Source organism: Stegostoma tigrinum, chromosome 22 (assembly GCF_030684315.1).
Source record: "Stegostoma tigrinum isolate sSteTig4 chromosome 22, sSteTig4.hap1, whole genome shotgun sequence".
Classification (NCBI taxonomy): domain Eukaryota; kingdom Metazoa; phylum Chordata; class Chondrichthyes; order Orectolobiformes; family Stegostomatidae; genus Stegostoma; species Stegostoma tigrinum.
Genome location: NC_081375.1, coordinates 45,673,423 through 45,694,777, shown reverse-complemented (window position 1 = coordinate 45,694,777; position 21,355 = coordinate 45,673,423). Strand labels below are relative to the sequence as shown.

The 21,355-nt window shown below is 38.8% G+C and overlaps 1 protein-coding gene across 2 annotated transcripts; it reads left to right on the top strand.

The window, feature by feature from the left end:
• Positions 1 to 497: 497 nt before the first annotated feature.
• Positions 498 to 21,183, top strand: LOC125463504 (myosin-4-like). 2 transcript variants are annotated; one of them, XM_048554814.1, is made up of 41 exons: positions 498 to 541; positions 1,215 to 1,273; positions 1,972 to 2,184; positions 2,289 to 2,432; positions 3,499 to 3,655; positions 3,802 to 3,829; positions 3,957 to 4,071; positions 4,181 to 4,273; positions 4,443 to 4,506; positions 4,612 to 4,710; positions 5,812 to 5,915; positions 6,569 to 6,707; positions 7,141 to 7,259; positions 7,612 to 7,761; positions 7,863 to 8,033; positions 8,141 to 8,441; positions 8,547 to 8,611; positions 8,724 to 8,811; positions 8,979 to 9,096; positions 9,192 to 9,315; positions 10,833 to 10,969; positions 11,109 to 11,364; positions 11,457 to 11,699; positions 11,816 to 11,992; positions 12,082 to 12,227; positions 12,593 to 12,683; positions 12,790 to 13,179; positions 13,297 to 13,423; positions 13,521 to 13,639; positions 13,877 to 14,073; positions 14,165 to 14,348; positions 15,192 to 15,357; positions 15,587 to 15,711; positions 16,646 to 16,954; positions 17,234 to 17,437; positions 17,830 to 17,955; positions 18,088 to 18,258; positions 18,390 to 18,494; positions 18,593 to 18,688; positions 20,748 to 20,882; positions 21,053 to 21,183. In XM_048554814.1, exons 3-41 carry the CDS (start codon positions 1,984 to 1,986, stop codon positions 21,068 to 21,070), a joined length of 5,802 nt encoding a protein of 1,933 aa, XP_048410771.1. In that variant the 5' UTR covers positions 498 to 541; positions 1,215 to 1,273; positions 1,972 to 1,983; the 3' UTR covers positions 21,071 to 21,183. The 2 variants fall into 2 exon arrangements, with proteins under 2 accessions (XP_048410771.1, XP_048410770.1); XM_048554813.1 differs by having other exon boundaries at positions 8,544 to 8,611.
• Positions 21,184 to 21,355: the final 172 nt, after the last annotated feature.

Genomic DNA, 21,355 nt, shown 5'->3' with positions numbered 1-21,355 from the left:
CACTTGTCTTCTGAGAAGTTACTTCAAAAGCCCCAATTGCCCGAAGATTCCAGTAATTGAGGTTAGATTCGGGAATTTGCTGAAATGTAAATTTGCCTCCAAACTTCGCGGAATGATGTCGACAATATCGAGAACGTACAGAGAACTCTATTAAATTTTGTGCGACAAAAATTAACAGGGAGTCATTTTCAAAACCGTTTGACCTACAGCAACCGTGCCTTGAGAATAGACTCGGCAACAGATTACTGCAAGATCATTAGTACAACATTTAAGGTTGAACACCGACCTTATTTGCTAACTTTCTCAGATGTTACTTGTTGGAGGGATGCCAAAGCATTTCTTTTGCCCATACGAGCGACTAACGTTGCATCCTTAAAAATAGCCTGCAAGGAGAAACGGAGAGTTGATGGACTAAGCAGCTTCGGTGGCGAATCCTTTGACTACCAAATATAGAGGTTAGTTTTGCTGCGCCAGCAGAAAAATCATGTATAAAGATTCACAGGGATGTCAAACACCACCCACCATTTCAGCTTCACCATAGGTACTCCTGGGATGCTGCTGGTTTTCCCATTACCAAAGATGCTGTCGCCAGCATTTTGAGCTTTGGTCTTCGTTATGTTACTTGATGAATTGTTCTTGGATCTTAACACATTGTGAAACGCTTGCCTTTGTTAACAATGTGGAGCGTGGCCCATCCTGGTGCCAACCGCTGCGTTCAGTTGGGGCATTAAAGAGGGCATGGTGTGATTATTTGGTTAGAAGTAGTGCGTAAGGATACGGCGGAGAAAGAAAAGCAAGAGATTGCTTGGGTTGCGTTGCGCGTTTGAGGACCTGTTGCAGACAGGAGCGGCTTCTTTTTGCGCAATGACAATTTTGTCTTTCTGAGGATAGCGATAGTGAGGTGCGCATCAAAGTCAGCAGGTCTGCGGAGAGAGCGAGAAACAGAGATAACGTCGAGTCCAGTGTGACTTTTCAGAAGACTTCTATAACTTCTTCTGAAGAGTCATATCAGACTCCAAATATTAACTGTTTTTCTTTCTCCACAGATGCTGCCGAGCTTCTAAGTTTCTCCAGCCACCTCTGTTTGTTTCAGGTTTTCCAGCATGTGGAGTTTTTTTCCCCCTCGTATTTATGTACAGCAATCTCGCTGGTCGAGAAATAGCTAGCTGTTTAATTGATTTCAGGCTAATATTTTACTCATATCCAATTTGCAGTGCATCCTCTGCAGAAGTCGGTGTTCTCGTTTATCCGTGGTGCGTGGAAAATAATCAAGGTATGCGCCCATAAAACATGCTATGTTCAAACTCACATGTTACAGCTTCAGCGCAGTTCATTCCGGTAGCCCATCCAGATTTCATTAAGTAATGTATTGACGGGCATTTTAAAGAACAAAATTATAACAACGTAACCTTTTTGTTTGTAATGTTTAAGTTACATATCTGCAGCAAAGAAATGGTGACAGGAAAGCCGGAGGGAGGGTCCATCTAGTGAACGCACATGTGTATAGAATGCAGGTGTTGGCGTAGGGGGAGGGAGGAATTGGTCGGTGAGGAAAGTCTGTGTGAAAGTCCACAGGTATCCCAGCGGAAAAACCGTGCGCTCAAACCGAATTCTTTAGCGGGTTGTAACATTGGAAAAAATTGTGACTAAAACGAAAGAGTCACTTTGAGCAAACTCGATGTTGGAGAGCTGAGAGAGTTTGCACACACATCAATTTCATTTTTTCTTAAGAGAAAAGTATCAGAAATCTCTGGGAGATGGGTGGTGAGTAGGTGGTGCGGAACGTCAGATTGAAACGCTGCTTTCACACACGCTGAACAGGACAGGGTGCTAATCCGAATGCTAACTGTAGAGTGCGCCTTTGACTCGATATGAGGAAAGGAAATGCAACCTAAATAGGCCGGGAGATCTTGTATTGGTAATTCTTTATTTCTGCATTTGGAAAACTAACATGCACCTCCATTTCAAAAGTAAGCCGTAGCCATGGGTGATTCGGAGATGGCAGTGTTTGGAGAGGCGGCTATCTTTCTGAGGAAGCCGGATAAGGAGAGGTTAGAAGCTCAGAACCGACCATTCGACGCGAAAACAGCCTGCTATGTCCACGATGACAAGGAATTGTATGTTAAAGGTATCATCAAGAGCAAGGAAGGCGGGAAAGCCACGGTGGAGACTCTCGACAAGAGGGTCAGTTGTAAAATTGAAAAAAAAATCGTTTTGAAATGCTGCATTGTTTTCACAAAACTCTTATTCCTTTAATTAACACACCAAGTTTGTTCAATATTTTGCAGACGGTAACTGTCAAAGAAGACCAAGTCTTTCCAATGAACCCTCCAAAATTCGATAAAATCGAAGATATGGCTATGTTGACCCACTTGAATGAAGCATCTGTGTTGTATAACCTCAAAGAGCGTTATGCTGCCTGGATGATCTATGTAAGTACAGTAGGTTCCAGACTGGAGAATCTCACAGAGCGCAGAAAGGGCATTTTATTCAAAAACAATTTAATTACAGCGTTTCTTCCCACTCTCTCCCCAAAGAACCACACGCTTCTCCCTTTCCACATAGACAGTTCCTTTTGTTTTGGATTTACGTCTCAGCTTTTAGTTTTTAGCCGTGCAGATCCCAATAACTTACTTTTCCGAATAATAGAACCTCACCTCCTTGCTGTTTTCTTTCTGCCAAGGAATGGAAATATTCTCCCTGTCAGTCATTCTGACAAAATAAAGCATTTCTCTTTGTTTACTCTATCAAAACCCATCGCGGTTCGGCTGCATCTTCCTTCAACAACCACCCCCCCCCCCCCGCCCCCCCGCCTCCCAGCCTTCCCCGGGAAAATGTTCAATTTACAAAATCAAAACTGGTCGGGAAATTTTAAAAAAATCATAGCAGATCTGGCAGCATCTTTGGAGAGGGAGAGTTTTGGGTCCAGTCATCTGCTGAGTGTTTCCAGCAATTTCTGGTTTTGTTTGTGACTTTCAGTATTCTGAGATCTTTGCTAAATGGTCAGTTTATCCCGTCTGGCTACAATGCAGAGCTCCCCCATTCCCCGGAACATTGCCGGCGATAGATTGCGGGTTGTATTAAGGCCATCATTTATCTTGCCCCGTGAAGTACGGTGGACAGAATTGGACCCAGTTGATTCAACTGATGCTGGACCGGACATTTCTAAAACATGAACCTACCTGTTGTACAGGATAAAGTCAAGGCAAGTAGCTGTATTGGAGATAGTAGGAACTGCAGATGCTCGGCAATCCGAGGTAACAAGGTGTGGAGCTGGATGAACACAGGAGGCCAAGCAGCATCAGAGGAGCAGGAAGGCTGACGTTTCGGGCCTCGATCCTTCTTTAGCCGTATTGCTTTGTCCTTCCACTTTGGAATGATTCGGCATAGGAGGCCTCCAGTCTCCTTATTCCTGCATCCTTTTATAATCCCCAAACGAAATTAATAATCGAACATATTAACGCCGTTAGTAAAGAGATGTAATTTGTCTGCCTTCAGACCTACTCTGGGCTGTTCTGTGTCACGGTGAACCCCTACAAGTGGTTGCCTGTGTACAACCCCGAGGTCGTGACAGCTTACAGGGGCAAGAAGCGTCAAGAGGCTCCTCCCCACATCTTCTCCATCTCTGATAACGCCTATCAGTTCATGTTGACTGGTGAGTGTTGCAACGGCTTTTGTTTGATCAGCGCGGAATTTTTTTTCTTAAATCTCCTTGTACTCGCAACCGGGAATACCTTTGTGTGGCGTCCTCTCTGTTGCCTGAACTTTGAACATTCATCTTGAGTTTGGTTTTCTTCGCAGATCGTGAAAACCAGTCGATCCTGATCACGTAAGTGTTGCTGTTTTAATACAGTCTCGTCAAGGTCGGGAGTTAGGGGAACGGAACTGGCGTTGACTCTTTCAGTCTATTTTTAGTTTATTGTCTGCACTAATCGGTTTATCTCCACCCCGTCCAGCGGAGAATCCGGTGCCGGAAAGACTGTGAACACGAAACGTGTCATCCAGTACTTTGCCTCAGTTGCCGCCACAGGTGATGCTGCCAAGAAGAAAGAGGGTCAGCCAGTTGGGAAGGTAAAAACAACGTTGATAACAGCTAACTGAGACTTGCTGCTTGGCTGGATCTCGTTGCTTAACGCGTTAAATGCTCCGAACTGTGTTAACGGGAAGTCTCTTTTTGCAGGGGTCCCTGGAGGATCAAATCATCCAGGCTAACCCATTGCTGGAAGCCTTTGGGAACGCCAAGACAGTGAGGAATGATAATTCCTCTCGCTTCGTAAGTTTCTGAAACATTTCCTTCAGTTGCAAACTTACTTGCACCGTATCCTCTGGTGTGCATTGCGTAAATTGTTACAAGCTGGATCTGTCAATATCACGCAGTGCAGTGTGTATTTGTTGTGAAATTTTGCTTCAAATCATTGATTTCAATAACCTTTACATTCCAGGGTAAATTCATCAGAATTCACTTTGGTGCCACTGGGAAACTGGCTTCTGCGGATATTGAAACCTGTAAGTGCAGCTGAATTTGATTTGCAATATTTGTAGAACGATTTCTGGTCATACAGAATGGTTCACCAGTAAATCTACATTTGTGTGTGTGCACATTCTCTCTAGATCTGCTGGAAAAATCCAGAGTAACATTCCAGCTAAAAGCTGAAAGGAGTTACCACATTTTCTACCAGATGATGACCAACCATAAGCCAGAAATTGTTGGTAAGGACAGAAGTTTTGAAGTGCTGTTGCCTTTATTTTGTTTCTCTACTAACACGAGAACTAGTAAACCAACAGACAGGAACAGAATTGATCCATACAGCCCATCAAGCCTGCTTCACCATTAATGATGTGGAGGTACCAGTGTTGGTCTTGGGTGGTCAAAGTCAGAGGTCACATGTCATTAGGTTACAGACCAACAGATTTATTTGAAATTACCAGCTTTTTGAGCACTGCCCCTTCATTAGGTGAAGATGTCAGGTGATTAGAAGGAGCAGTGCACTGAAAATTTGTGATTTCTAATAAACCTGTTGCATAATAACCTGGTGCCATGTGACTTCTGACATTGCCATTAATTAGATCATGGCTAATCTAATGATCCTCAATGATAATGGGAACTGCAGATGCTGGAGAATACAAGATAACTAAGTCTGGAGCTGGATGAACACAACAGGCCAAGCAGCATCTCAGGAGCACAAAAGCTGACATTTCGGGCCTAGATAATCCTCAACTTCACTTTCCTATCTTATCCTCATAACACTTGATTCCCGCAATGATTAAATATCTCTACATCTCAGCCTTGAATATCCCAAATGTTCCAGCCTTGACAGCCCTCCGCAGTTCCGCAGGTTCGCGATCAAAATAAAGAAAAAAGATTTTCCTCATCTGTCTTAAGTGGACCCCCTTAGATTACTCCAAGATGATGCCCTCTAGTTCAAGAATCTCCCAAATCATATTCAGCTATTCCATTCTTCTTTCAAAGGTACATTGTCTTTCATTTTCCCGCATTTAGTTCCAAAGCATTTTTTTTGTCATTTAATTTAGTCTCTATCCTATAAGTATGTTTCTTGTTATAATTTAATACAGTATTTTCATACTTTATTTTTAACTTTATCTGATATACGTTTTATTAAGAAATCTCCAGTTTTATGTATTTATAGGTTGTTTACATTTAGTGAAGTCTACAGGCAAAATTGAACTAAAACTGAATTTGACGTATTGTTCGAATGTAAGAGAAGAAGCCTGACCATAAAACTCAATGTTATGGAACTTTCATTTCATTAACCACAAGAGTGCAAACAAATTTTATATTGTTTTCTGCAGAGTCTTGTCTTATTACCACGAACCCTTATGATTATCCATTTGTCAGCCAAGGTGAGATTAGTGTCAACAGTATTGATGATAATGAAGAATTGGTGGCAACTGATGTAAGTATCAGCTGTTTATCTTTAATTGTATTTCTATCCTGACTCTAAGGCATGTATACAGATAGGTACCATCTATCAATTCACTGAGTCTAGGATGAAAATGAAATGAAATATGACTAAATACAATTATTAACTTAGAAAGCACATATCAGTAGTGTTTATTCACTATATCAGTAACAAAGTCAAAGCTAACAAATGTTTCAGGTATAAGAGGTGTCTGAAGAAAATAAATTCACAGAAAACTAACAGTATACAATGAGACCATTCAGCCTATTGGTCTTCAGCAGCTACCCCAATGAGCAGTTTGCACAGTGCCACTGTACTGCAATATCTCCCATTTGAGAGATGGTCTAATTCTCTCTTGAATGCTTCTTACCTCTACCACACTCTCAAGCTGTGCATTCCATATCCAAAATACTGCTGACTGAAAATGTTTTTCCTCATGTCACCATTGCTTATTTTCACAATAATGTTAATTCTGTGCCCACTTCATTCTTGCTCCTTTTATGAGTGAGACCAATTATTCTTTATTCATTTTGTCCAAATCCCACAATATTTTGAATAGCAAATCTAAGATGTCATAAAATAAATGTCAAAAGTTTCAGTGTGTGAGACTTTACATTAGACTCTAACCCAATTGCTTGGATGGACAGACTGCTATCGATGTCCTGGGTTTCGAAAATGATGAGAAATGGAGCATTTACAAACTCACTGGTGCAGTAATGCATTTTAGTAACATGAAGTTCAAGCAGAAACAACGAGAGGAGCAAGCTGAGCCTGATGGCACAGAAGGTAACAGCTTTACGCGTCTTCCTGCAGTTTCGGATTTATTGATAGATTCAGAACAATATTCAGTTAATCAAATGCAGATTTTATTTCAAATTACAAGTTAAACTATATAAAAGGTCATTTTGCATATTTTGAAACTATAGCATTTGTGGAATTATTATTAAACATGGAATGCATTTACTGCAATTCCTGAATTAGAGTAAGTTCTCACTGCTTGTGGTTTTAGCATTTGGATCAGTGGCAAATTAGTTTGCAGAAATAGAAATCACCGTCCTTTACACAGTTGCCTCATGCTGTGCACAACTGGCCAGCAAATAAACTCTTTCAGCAAGCTTGAGACCTCCTTTCAGTATTTTAGCACACAATCATTTCTGTAATGAAATGGAATATCAGTGCTATACACAAATAAAATCAATCCCCCATTCTGTCTTGTTAGATGCCGACAAAGTTGCTTACCTGACCGGCCTCAACTCTGCAGATTTGCTAAAGGCTTTATGTTACCCAAGAGTGAAGGTTGGCAATGAATTTGTAACCAAAGGTCAAACTGTTCAGCAGGTACAGTTTCCAATAATATTAGTAATATAACGGTGTGTGAAAATATTCAAATTGATTAAAATACAAAAGGAAAATGTGAGAAATGCTCAGTAGGTTGTTCAGCATCTGTAGCAAGGGAAGCAAGAATTAAACATTCAGGGTAATGACATTTAGAAGGTCTGACAAAGAGTAATTGACCTGAATGAGTAACTTCTGCTTTCTCCAAACAGCTGCGAACTGGTTTGCATAATATTTCTAGAATTTCCCATTTCTAATTTACATTTCCAGCATTTGCAATATTTTGTCTGACTGCATAAAAAAAATTAAGTTAGGCTGCTGCTTTTTAGCCAAAACATATCTTCTATTCCTTCAGGTCTACAATGCTGTTGGTGCCCTTGCCAAATCTATTTTTGAGAAAATGTTCTTATGGATGGTCATCCGTATCAATCAGCAGCTGGACACAAAACAGGCCAGACAGTTTTTCATTGGTGTGCTGGATATTGCTGGGTTCGAAATTTTTGATGTAAGAAATATAAATAACACAAAATAAACCATTGAAACATCTAAGCATTAAATATGCAAGTAGAAAAATAACCAAGGATTTAAATTGTTCTGTATATTCAGTTCAACAGCCTGGAACAGTTATGTATCAACTTCACTAATGAGAAGCTGCAGCAGTTCTTCAACCACCACATGTTTGTTCTGGAACAAGAGGAGTACAAGAAGGAAGGAATTGAATGGGAATTCATTGATTTTGGTATGGATCTGGCTGCTTGCATTGAGCTCATTGAAAAGGTCAGTAATATCACGCAAGATGTTTATAAAAACTGAAATCTATTTATAGAGGCATCATTTCATTTGCTTCATTACCTCAACATCCCTGAACTTTGTCACATCCACAGCCCATGGGAATCTTCTCGATCCTGGAAGAGGAGTGCATGTTCCCCAAGGCCTCAGACACTTCTTTCAAGAATAAGCTATATGATCAGCATCTTGGTAAGTCAAACAACTTCCAGAAACCAAAGCCTACCAAAGGAAAGGCTGAAGCTCACTTCTCACTGATCCATTACGCTGGAACTGTGGACTATAACATTACTGGCTGGCTGGATAAGAACAAGGACCCCCTGAATGAAACTGTAACTGGACTTTTCCAGAAATCATCAGTGAAACTGTTGGCACATCTCTACGCGGCCACAGCTGAAGGTAAAGTTCTTTTGCATGCAAATGTTAACATTCTCTTTTGTTTGCATTGTATCTCTTGTTTTTCTAATTAGCTTAGAACAAACACATCTTCCTTTTTTGTAGCAGAAAGCGGTGCTAAGAAGGGCAAAAAGAAGGGTGCTTCCTTCCAGACAGTATCAGCTCTATTTAGGGTATGATTTTCTCGTATGTGGATATTTTACGAATGTATTAAACTATATTTTAATAAGTGGGTAATTTTGTTTTGTACCATTTATCAATACTACTTCCCCATTAATCTCATAGGAAAACTTAGGCAAGCTGATGGCTAACCTGAGAACTACGCATCCCCATTTTGTACGCTGTATTATCCCCAATGAGACAAAGACACCAGGCAAGTCTGATTCCCTACTCATACACGACAATACGTGAACTAGTAATTTCTTTTCCCATCATGTAGAATTAACAAAGGTTGCAAGTATCTGATTTTATGTGAAGAAAATGTCAATAAATACTTCAACTGCCTTATTATGTTCATAACTGTTACATTACATCTATCAGGCGCAATGGATAACTCCCTTGTCATACACCAGCTAAGATGCAATGGTGTCCTGGAGGGTATCAGAATCTGCAGAAAGGGATTCCCAAGCAGAATCATCTATGGTGACTTCAAACAAAGGTAATTATATTCAATCTATGCACTAGTTTTGTTTTGTCATATTAAAATGTTGAAATTTGGAGGAAACTAATGTACTTAAATGTTGAATATAACAGATACAGGGTTCTTAATGCAAGTGCCATTCCTGAAGGCCAGTTCATTGACAGCAAGAAGGCTTCTGAGAAATTACTAAGCTCCATTGATGTCGATCATACACAGTATAAATTTGGGCACACAAAGGTAAGAATATTTCAAACTTTAATTTATCAGTGTGAAATGATAGATTAATGAAACTTAAATTGGCCCCCTAGTAAAGTTCAGTTTTCAATCAGTTTGGCAATCACACCGCTTCCCACAGTGCAGAAAACTGTATGAGATAGGGTCAACACCCTGTTATAATCAATATGACTTTGTAAGAGGGAGATCGTGACTAACAAATTTGATTGAAATTTTTAATGAGTGACTGGCTGTGTAGATGAGGGTAGTGAGGTTGTTACAGTTTACATGGTTTTCACTAAAGCTTTTGACAAGGCTTTTCATTGCAGACTGGTTAAGAAGCCAAGAGCCCATGGGATCCAGGTGATATTTGGCAAATTTATTCAAAATTTGCTAAATAGCAGGAAACAGGCTGTTGTTGTGGCTGGGAGTCCTTGTTCAGTGGTGACTTTAGTGCTGGGTCTTCTGCTGTTTGTAATGTACACAAATGATCTAGACATGAATGCAGGAGGTACGTTCAGTAAGTTTGCAGATGACAGGAAAATTGGTGATGTGGTAAACAGTGAGGAGGAAAACCTCAGATTACAGGACATAGAAACATAGCCATTATAGACTGGCTGGTCACATGGACTGTGCAGTGGTAAATGGAATATAATCCTGAGAAGTATGATGTATTGCATTTTGGGAGGCTAACAAGACAACAGAATACATGTTGAATGATAGGCCGCAGGCAGTAAAGAGGATTGGAGGATTCTTGGGTCCATGTCCATAAATCCTTGAAGGAAGCAGGAAAGGTGGTTAAGAAGATATACTTGCCTTTACTACTAAAGGCATTGATTACAAGAGCAAGGAAGCGATGATGGAGCTATATAAAACATTAATTAGGCCACAACTAGAGTACTGTATGCAATTCCAATTGCCACACCACAGGATGGTTGTGAGAGCAGGAGAGAGGGTGCAGAAGAAATTCACTAGGACGTTCCCTGAGCTAGAGCAATTCAGCTGTGAAGAGAGACTCATTGAGTTGTTTCTTTTTCTTGGAGGAGAGAAGGCTGAGGGGGGAAGAATCTGATTGAAGCGTACAAAGTTCTGAGTGCCATAGGGAGATAGGGAGAAACATTTCCCCTAGTAGACTGCTCAATGACCAAACGACACACTTTTAAGATAAGGAGCAGGAGATTTCGAGGGGATTTGAGGTAGATTGTGGGTACCTTGAAAGTACTCCCCAGAAGGTAATAGAGGGGTCCCCTCCAGACATTTACAAAGTATGTAGATCAGCACTTGAAATGTCACAGAAAACAAGGGTACAGGACAAAAGCTTGGAAATGGGAATAGAATCAATGGCTGTTTGATGACTGACAAAGACACAATGGGTTGTAGAGTCTCTATATATGCTGTAAAAACTCTATGACTCAATACAATAGCAAGAAGTGAGTGAGGCAGGCAAAATTATTTGCTAGTGTACAGTATACAACATAAACAACCATTAACTTACTTTTTGCGCTCAATACTAAAAAAAAAATTTGCACTCATCATTTAAGGTGTTCTTCAAAGCTGGTCTCTTGGGTTTACTTGAAGAGATGCGAGATGAAAAGTTGGCAGAACTCATTACCCGTACACAGGCTATGTGCCGTGGATTCCTAATGAGGGTTGAATTTAAGAGAATGATGGAAAGAAGGTAAAACTATTCAGTGTGAACATTAAAATAAATGTGTCAAGAAAAGCCATTTTTCCAAAATATTGCGTAATTTTATTCAAATAAAAATAATAAGTATGGATTGTTATAAACTGTGTCTCTATCTAATTGCATCCTTCAGGGAAGCACTGTACACTCTACAGTATAATATCCGTGCATTCACAAATGTCAAACACTGGCCATGGATGCAGTTGTATTTCAAGATCAAACCTCTCCTGAAGAGTGCTGAAACTGAAAAGGAAATGGCAAATATGAAAGATGAGTTTGAGAAAACAAAGGAAGCACTTGCTAAATCTGAAGCACGAAGGAAAGAATTGGAAGAGAAAATGGTGGCTCTAGTACAGGAAAAGAATGACCTGCAACTTCAAGTCCAAGCGGTATCAACATTTGCAATTTTAATACAGTAAATTCTAATTACAACTTGTAAAAACCATAACCTTGTCTAATGCATGGTGTCACTTTTCTAAAGGAAACGGAAACACTGGCAGATGCTGAAGAAAGATGTGAGGGATTGATTAAAAATAAAATTCAACTGGAGGCTAAATTGAAAGAAGCCAATGAAAGGCTGGAAGATGAAGAGGAGATAAATGCTGAACTCACAGCTAAGAAAAGAAAACTGGAGGATGAATGCTCAGAACTGAAGAAAGACATTGATGACTTGGAGCTCACCTTAGCCAAAGTTGAAAAAGAAAAACACGCTACTGAGAACAAGGTGTGAATCACTGATTTTTATGCATTGTATATATATGATACCCAAGGCAATTTTCATACCTGCTTATGACGTTTTCAATAAAATTCTTCTGTATGTTTTGTCTTTATTGACTGTAGGTTAAAAACCTCACTGAAGAGATGGCTAATCTCGATGAAAACATTGTTAAATTAACAAAGGAAAAGAAAGCTCTCCAAGAGGCCCATCAGCAAACTCTCGATGACCTTCAGGCTGAGGAAGACAAAGTCAACACTCTGACCAAAGCAAAGGCCAAACTGGAACAACAAGTTGATGATGTAAGTGATAATAAATGCGCTAGGTCAAAAATGATTGACGATAATGAGATTATTTCTTGAAATTAAAAATGCTCTATTTCTTTAAAAAGCTTGAAGGTTCTCTTGAGCAAGAGAAGAAACTTCGCATGGATCTTGAACGTGCTAAGAGGAAGCTTGAAGGTGACTTGAAGCTGTCACAAGAAACTATAATGGATCTCGAGAATGATAAGCAGCAATCAGACGAGAAGCTTAAGAAGTTAGTATTTATCTTATTCTTTCTTCACAGTCCTTTGGCTGCAATTCTTAACCTAGCTGTCCTCATTATTTGCAACTTGTAATTGGAGACACTGACACTTCAGTCAGGGAATTTCTATTAATTAGCATGATCTTATGACACAGCAGACTTTGAACTTGTCTATGTATTCTGATGACATTGTTTAAAAAAGAAGGCCCTTCCTTGATTATGATAATTCAGGAATTAAGGTTACGTTTCAATATTAAACAGACATTTTTAATGTCCTTGACATGTAAGATGAGAACAGATTTCAACAGAGAATTCAGCAATAATACTGAAGTGTGATAATTCAGTGATGTAGTTTAATATTTCACTTATTATTAAAGGAAGGAATTTGAAATAAGCCAACTTCAAAGCAAAGTGGAAGACGAACAAATTTTGGGCTCCCAGCTGCAGAAAAAGATTAAAGAATTACAGGTGAATTATTTGTCTGGTAAAAATGTCAATGTTTTCTTCATAAAGGTTAGGTGCATGAACCGCTGTTACTTATTTCAAGGTTATATTAACAAATATGCACTTTCAGGCTCGTATTGAAGAACTTGAGGAGGAAATTGAAGCTGAACGTGCCTCTCGTGCTAAGACTGAGAAACAGAGAGCTGACCTTGCTCGGGAACTTGAAGAAATCAGTGAACGACTAGAAGAAGCTGGAGGTGCAACGGCAGCACAGATTGAAATGAACAAGAAACGTGAAGCAGAGTTTCAGAAGATGCGCCGCGATCTAGAAGAAGCAACCCTCCAGCATGAAGCCACAGCCGCTGCTCTTCGTAAGAAACAGGCTGATAGTGTGGCTGAACTTGGGGAACAAATTGACAACCTGCAACGTGTGAAACAGAAGCTTGAGAAGGAAAAGAGTGAGCTGAAGATGGAAATTGATGACCTGGCTAGCAACATGGAATCTGTATCGAAAAACAAGGTATGGTTTTAATGTGGCTGTACCCTATACGTTTACACAAGTATTGCTAATGAATAATTATTGGATTATTCTCATATTATTCTCATATCCTTTGAGAATGCTGTGTATTGGTTTTAGGCAAACCTTGAGAAAGTGGCTCGAACTCTTGAGGACCAGGTCAGCGAACTGAAGGCCAAACATGATGAGCACCAACGTTTGATCAATGATTTATCAACTCACAAAGCACGCCTTTCAACAGAAAATGGTACTTACTGGCTCTATAACCAGTTGTTTCTTAGCATCCATACAAGGTAAGGTTATTTTATAACTATTTTTTGCCTGGAATCTCTGCTGAATTGCAGGTGAACTGAACCGCCAACTGGAGGAGAAAGAAGCATTGGTATCCCAGTTAACAAGAGGTAAACAAGGATATTCTCAACACATTGAGGAACTGAAGAGACAGCTGGAGGAAGAAACAAAGGTACCAGAATAATTTAAGTAAATAAGGCAAATAATATACAATAAATCTAAATTCTTGAAATTTTAAAGTAATGCTTTTTCTGATGTGCTTATGTACTAATAGGCTGAAGATGTCACTGTGAAGTGCCTTTATTTCGATTAATTGTGACCGTAGGCAATGTTTCAAAGTTTACCCCCATGCTGATAATCACAAATTTATAAACTATTAAATCCTCATCCAGCTTGTTAATTATTTCAGGCAAAGGGTGCCTTGGCACATGCTCTGCAATCTGCCCGCCATGACTGTGATTTGCTCCGTGAACAATATGAAGAGGAACAGGAGGCAAAGGCCGAGCTCCAGCGCGGCATGTCCAAGGCCAACAGTGAAGTTGCTCAGTGGAGGACAAAATACGAAACTGATGCAATCCAGCGCACAGAGGAACTGGAAGAGGCCAAGTATGTTATAACAAAATCAGAATTGGGTTCTGTACAACATGGTCATTTAGATGATATTTGTTATAACATTTTTCGCACTTACTCTTCTCAGGAAGAAGCTTGCTCAACGTCTGCAGGATGCAGAAGAGCACATTGAGGCTGTAAACTCTAAATGTGCTTCACTAGAAAAGACAAAACAGAGACTGCAAAATGAAGTGGAGGACCTTATGATAGATGTGGAGAGGGCAAATTCAGCAGCAGCAGCTCTTGACAAGAAACAGAGGAACTTTGACAAGGTATGAGCAATTTGACATTAATTTCTGTCAGTCATTCTAATTAAAATTCTAATCTTGTGTTGATATTAAGTAAATTCAGCTCTGGATTGAGATAAGTTGGGCAACATTATCTCTAGGATTTGACCAGATTCTTCAATGAACTAAAACCAAGTCTACGAGGGCCTTCCATGAACCGCTCAAATAAAATTTAAGCCTCACAATGGGTGGCGTGTAATTCTCTTTTCTCCAAAACACTGTGGAGGCTGGGTAAACCTTAATATTCAGGCCTGAAGTCAATAGATGTTTCTTGGACAATCCTATCAAGAAATATGGAAAAAAAGGAGAATTGAACTTGAGTTACAGATCAGCCATAAACCAATAAAATGGTGAAACAAGCTCAAACACTGAAAGGTTAGTCCCCTTCAAATATTTGAAACGAAGTTTAAAATGATACTTCCTGGATATTTTAAAATTTAGAATGCAGCCTTCTGAGTAAAGTAAGACGACAAACATCATCCCATCTTGCCATTTTTCTGAAGAAGGGTCTAGACCCAAAATGTCAGCTTTCCTGCTCCTCTGAGCTGTGTTCATCCAGCTCTACACCTTGTTATCTCCAGCATCTGCAGTTCCTACTATATCTGCCTAATCAAATAGTCATTTAGAAGCAGATCTTTTGTTCTTCTATTTAAACATGCCTGCAGTAAGTTCTCCTGTGACAGGCAGACATAATATGAGTTTCAGCCAAAAAGTTAGTTCTAATCTTGCAGTCAGTGCTTCATATTCTCAACAGTCAGCTCAAATCATTATCGATGGCGAATTGCATCCACGTATTTTATCTGCAACCATTGTAATGGTCTATTACAGATTCTGGCAGACTGGAAACAGAAATTTGAGGAAAGCCAGGCTGAACTGGAGGCAGCTCAGAAAGAGTCCCGCAGTCTGAGTACTGAGGTCTTCAAGATGAAGAATGCATATGAGGAAGCTCTGGATCAACTTGAAACTCTTAAACGAGAGAACAAGAACCTGCAGCGTAAGTCTGAAAATCTCATTTATCATTTGAATATTTAAGAATGTTGATATTAAGAAATTGATAAGTATGTACCTTGCTGTTAAGCCATAGACCAAAATTTTATTCTTGCTCACAGTGCTATGTGATGGCCTGGTATCTGTTTCATATAATGAGTATACCTTTTATTGCTTGATACTCTTAATTTGATTGCTCCAGAATTGACATAACATGTACTTTTTTCATAAACCAGAGGAGATCTCTGATCTAACTGAGCATCTGGCTGAAAGCAGCAAAGCCCTACATGAGGTAGAAAAGGCAAAGAAGACAGCTGAACAGGAGAAGAGTGAAATTCAGTCAGCTCTGGAGGAAGCAGAGGTAAAATTAATAATTATTTAAGCGGCAGATATTAGAAATTATCTGGTATTTGTTAAACAGAGTAAGCATTGTAAAATTAGCACGGCATTGAAGAGCTTTAAAATTGATTGAAAGATCTAAAAGTTAATAGCTCAAAGAGAACACACTAAATGTTCTAATTAGTACCTATTGAGAGTAATTTATGATTGATCATCTGAAAACATGGTTTTCTTTACATTAGAAGAACGAATAAACTAATGGATTCATCTATTGTCATTTACTGAACCAGGGAAGGATTACCAATTTTGTATTGCATTGTTAAAGTTCAGATGTTCCTTCTTTTATTACTGCATATTGGCATTGAGGAGCTAACTTTACTTTTCAACCATGTGTTATAGAAGCACAGAATTGTTAAGATGCCCCACAGGAGGATACCATTAAAAAATATATAAAATTCCATTTCTCTAGTGATCTGGCAACATGTCTGTATTAAAGGAGGACTGAAAGGCTATTGCGAGTGCTTCCACAATTTAAATATGGATTCCTCTCAGTATCTTTAAATGCATTTGATCTTGTCCTAAAGTTATCAATTTCAAATACAGCCAGCTTTTTTTTAGGTATTTGATCATTAACTAATACACATAAAGGAGTTGAGGTTTGGAACTGGTGCTTGATCAATGGTTAAGTTTAAATCTAAGATCATCAGATGTTGGTGAACCAAAGATTTTAAGGGATATGGCAGACAGGTAGATATATGCATCAGCTCACAGTTCGATCGTAAGTTCATTGAATAGCGAGCTGGATTCAGGGACTAAATATTCTACTCCCATTCCTGTGTTTCTACGTTCCAACAGTCTCGAAGGATTGATTAATATAACACACACAAATAACCATAGCAAATACAAGTAGCTTTAATGGCAATAATGTGTGAAATGTTGAAAATGTGTCCTTATAGGCCTCTCTGGAACATGAAGAGAGCAAGATCCTCCGTATTCAGCTAGAAATGAATCAAATAAAGTCTGAAATTGACAGGAAGATTGCAGAGAAAGATGAGGAGATCGATCAACTAAAGAGAAACCACCAGAGAGTTGTAGAAACAATGCAAAGTGCCTTGGATGCTGAAATCAGGAGCAGAAATGATGCTTTAAGAATCAAAAAGAAAATGGAAGGTGATCTAAATGAAATGGAGATTCAGTTGGGACATGCAAACCGTCAAGCTGCAGAAGCTCAGAAACATCTCAGAAATCTGCAAGGTCAATTAAAGGTCTGTTTAAATTAGCATTTATTTTTGATCCATGGTTTAATTTTAATCTACTTCCAAATACTGTACAATGTTTTGTGAATAAAGTACTATTCTTCATTTATCTATGACCCAATTTAATAGAAAGGTAACTGAATCATAATTTGTCAACAGTTTTAGAATATTCAGACTACTGAAGATTTTACTAAAAATAAGCATATTGTTCAAAGTTATATCAGTATAATATATACGTTTTGCTATTCTGCAATATCTACTGACAAAATGCTTCTGCAATCTAAACAGGATACCCAGTTACAGCTGGATGAGGCTTGCAGAAGCCAGGAAGACTTGAAGGAGCAATTGGCGATGGTTGAGCGCAGAAGTAGCCTGCAGCAGGCTGAGATTGAAGAAATAAGAGCAGCCCTGGAGCAGACGGATCGATCTCGCAAAATTGCTGAACAAGAGCTTGCAGATGTCACTGAGAGAGTACAGCTGCTGCACTCTCAGGTCAGTTCACACATGAATCTCATTTTGAATATGAGGAGGGCGCAGTTGAAGTCTCTGAGAAGGCTGAGGAACCTGGTAGAGCCTGGGCCAAGTGACACTCTTGAATTTAATGGCAAGATCTGATTAAAAGCTTCAATTTCATTTCCCAACCTTGAACCTAAACAATTGGGCAGCCTGTACAGCTAGTGTGAAGGCACAGCAGTGACAAGTGATAGCAATGCATGCTACCTTTTAAATGATCTAGTTTCTAAGATCTGTAAAATGCAAGCAGCCACAATAAAATTTAAATTTTATACCTGGTTTCTCGACTTGAAGATTAGTATCAGGCAACAGCCAAGTTTTGCAGTTCACTGATTCTGTCACACATTTTCACAACTTGACTTTTCCTGTAGAACACAAGTCTCATCAACACCAAGAAGAAGCTGGATGCTGACTTGAATCATCTCCAATCTGAAATGGAAGAAACAATTCAGGAATCCAGGAATGCTGAAGAGAAAGCAAAGAAGGCTATCACAGATGTAAGTTGTGACAGAAGTTAACAATTTATTCATATTTTTACAAATAGTGATTAAGTAATGGAATTACTTTGTTAATACTACTTCAAGTTCCAGCTGGAATAATGATTTACTCCATTACCTCACGTTTACAAGGCTGCCATGATGGCCGAAGAGCTGAAGAAGGAACAGGATACCAGTGCTCACCTTGAGCGAATGAAGAAGAACCTTGAGCAGACAGTAAAAGATTTACAACATCGCCTGGAAGAGGCTGAGCAGTTGGCAATGAAGGGAGGAAAGAAACAGCTCCAGAAACTGGAGGCTAGGGTAAGTATTCCATGCTGTATGTTGACTTCTGCAAATCTGTTGTGGCTTCGGCAATAAAATAAGAATCATTGCAATTTAGAGGCAGTGTGTTTCTTGCACAAATCTAAAAAAATTAATGTTATCTGGATTAGGTCCGTGAACTAGAAAACGAACTGGAAGCTGAGCAGAAACGAGGGGCTGATGCCATTAAAGGTGTTCGCAAATATGAAAGAAGAGTGAAGGAACTGACCTATCAGGTATTCATAAGTTCATTACTTAGAGTAACACATAATTTTTGAGCTTGCAATTTTAAAAAAATACTCAATCCAAATGTTGTCTTTTTTTAAATTATCAGTCGGAGGAAGACAGGAAGAATATTCTGAGACTGCAAGACTTAGTTGACAAACTGCAGATGAAGGTTAAGGCCTACAAGAGGCAATGCGAAGAGACTGTAAGTATCTGAGAAATATAGTCACATTCATCCTACAAAATGTTTTAAGAAAATGTTTTAATGAAGCTGTAATTAATTATGTTTGAAGATTTGAGTTTATGCTCTGCAACCAACATCAAATACTTATGACGCTGAAAGAATGGCAGGGATACCAGAACTCTGTCTATGTACAATAGGTAATTTCATTTATAAGGTCATCCCCTTTCACCATCTATATGACCAAACTTGTTCAATAAGAACCTATTTTTCTTCGTAAACTCATGACTTATACTCTGAATCCAGAATCATCGCTTTCCTTACTAATTGAATTGTGAAATGCACAAAACTATCTAGAAATATAGACCTCAAAATTTACAGAGGATATGAGTGACATATGCACTGTCAGTCATTTATTCCAATGATTTGATTTTACTCAAGCATTTTGAGAAACATTCCAGAATTATATAAATTCGTAAGAAGGGCCACTGGACGTGAAACATTAATTTTGCCGACGATGCCGGATTTGCTGAGTTTTTCCAGCAATTTCTGCTTTTGTTTCAGGCTTTTATGAGCTGCTTGTTAACAATGTTAGATTGAGGAGGAGAAGATTTCAATGCCGTAACATTAATCTTGTTGAAACTTTTACCTTTCATTTTGAATCATTTTCATATTAAAATTGCCTTTGCGCTTTGCATATTGCAACAACGTGTTCCGGATTGATGTAATTGTGTTTAATCTTCCTTCTATTTATTTGGCAACAACACATCTAAGCAAATTGTGACAATAAGTCTTGAATATGGCATTCAGAACAGGAATTGCATGAGAGCATTGCTAATATTGTTCATCCTCAAACTTCTACTACCAAGGAAATCTTTAGTTTAACAAGCATTTTTTTTGTGGTTGTTTTCCTTGTAATTGACATTTTAAATGATTTTCACACAGTTCCCAAAATCCATTGGGTAATTTTCATCCAATATGTTTTCAAAGACATCTCAAAACTCATGGTTTAGGTTATATGGCATCAAGCACAGCTGTAAAGTTATAATTTACTAATTCATGTCTCATTCTCTTGAACATCAGAATTGTGATGGCACGGTGGCTCAGTGGTTAGTACTGCTGCCTCATAGTGTTAGGGACCTGGGCTTGATTCCATCCTCAGGTGACTGTCTATGTGGAGTTTGCACATTCTCCCTGCATCTGTGTGGGTTTCCACCTGTTTCCTCCAAGAGTCCAAAGATGTGCAGGTTAGGTGGATTGGCCATGCTAAATTGCTATTGTGTTCAGGGATGTGTAGATTTGGTGTGTTAGTTAATGGAAATGTAGGGTTACAGGGATAGGATATGGGGATGGGTCAGGGTGGGACACCCCTCAGAGGATTGGCGTGGACTAGTTGGGCCGAATGGCCTATTTCCATACAGTAGGGATTCTATGGAATTGCATTTCCTATAAGCGAACCGCCGCAAGCAATTTTTGTGGAACTTATGAAAATATTTACAAAGTTTCACATACACATACACTTATTGTATTAAATAATACATGGCAGCCTGCATCTATCTATGGGCATTTTTGTGCAGGAATTAGACCACAATGCACTTGTTTTTCTTTAGATCTATGTCAAACTTTGTTATACACTAGCTCAGAAAATTCACAAAGTAACATGGTAGCCCAGAAAGTGAAAATGCTCACTTTTTTCAACTGCATGTGAACTAAAGTCACAAATATAAAGGATAATATTTAATCACACTTCACAATGCAATAAGCTGTCAGTGAGCAGAAGCTTTCATTCAATTTAGGCTGGTTTAAAATTCCGATGGAAATGAACAATGTGCTAAACTAAACCAGAAACCTGTTTTCTCTCACAAAGAATAATGATCTCAGTAGCCTGTGAATAGTTGGACTTTAGACATCAAATGTGTGGGTCATGGCATGAGAATTAATATTCACTGCCCCAAATACAAAATACATTCTGTCAAAACATTTATGAATGATTCACACTTTTGTAGTCCTTTTGTACAATCTACATTCTCTTGTGCTCACCAGTCTTGAAATCTGATTGTTTCTTTTACTGTACTCCCTTTAGGAGGAGCAGGCTAATATTCATCTGTCCAAGTTCAGGAAGGTACAGCATGAACTGGAGGAAGCTGAGGAACGTGCTGACATTGCAGAGTCTCAAGTCAACAAGCTTAGAAGTAAAAGCCGTGACATAAGTATGAAGGTACACAAAATGCAATCACTTAAAATTTCAAAGTAATGAGTCTTAAGTGGCATTAACAATAAAAAGTATTAGCAAAGATTTATGTTATTCATCACAACATAAGTAATATCTTTAAAGTGACCTCTTCCTTGTATTGATTAAACCATTTCTATTTTCTGTTTACCTATTAGGTCTCCGCAGAAGAGTAGATGACAATTTAAAACGGTCCAAAGAAGAAATCCACAAAATGTGTATTTCTTTGTAACATACTTTTACAAGCATAGTTCTGTCTCTAGAAATAAAAGTGCAGGTTGGAAATATCTTCCTTTGTGTGGTTTGTGTTCATTAGCTGGCCAGATAATCATCGCAGAACAAAAGTGCTGCACAGAGACCCTTCAATAAAATGAGATTTTTATCAAAGGTTTCATGAGACTATAGAATGGAGAAACTTATAGAATGGTGTGAATTGAGATTCTGCCATGTCTTTATTACAG

Excerpts from the sequence above, each read along its gene's own strand:
- LOC125463504 (XM_048554813.1), top strand. The coding sequence starts at position 1,984 with ATGGGTGATTCGGAGATGGCAGTGTTTGGAGAGGCGGCTATCTTTCTG. Across the intron at positions 5,916-6,568 it reads AAGAATTGGTGGCAACTGAT|ACTGCTATCGATGTCCTGGG; the intron begins GTAAGTATCAGC and ends TTGGATGGACAG. Across the intron at positions 18,495-18,592 it reads TGAAGGAACTGACCTATCAG|TCGGAGGAAGACAGGAAGAA; the intron begins GTATTCATAAGT and ends TTAAATTATCAG.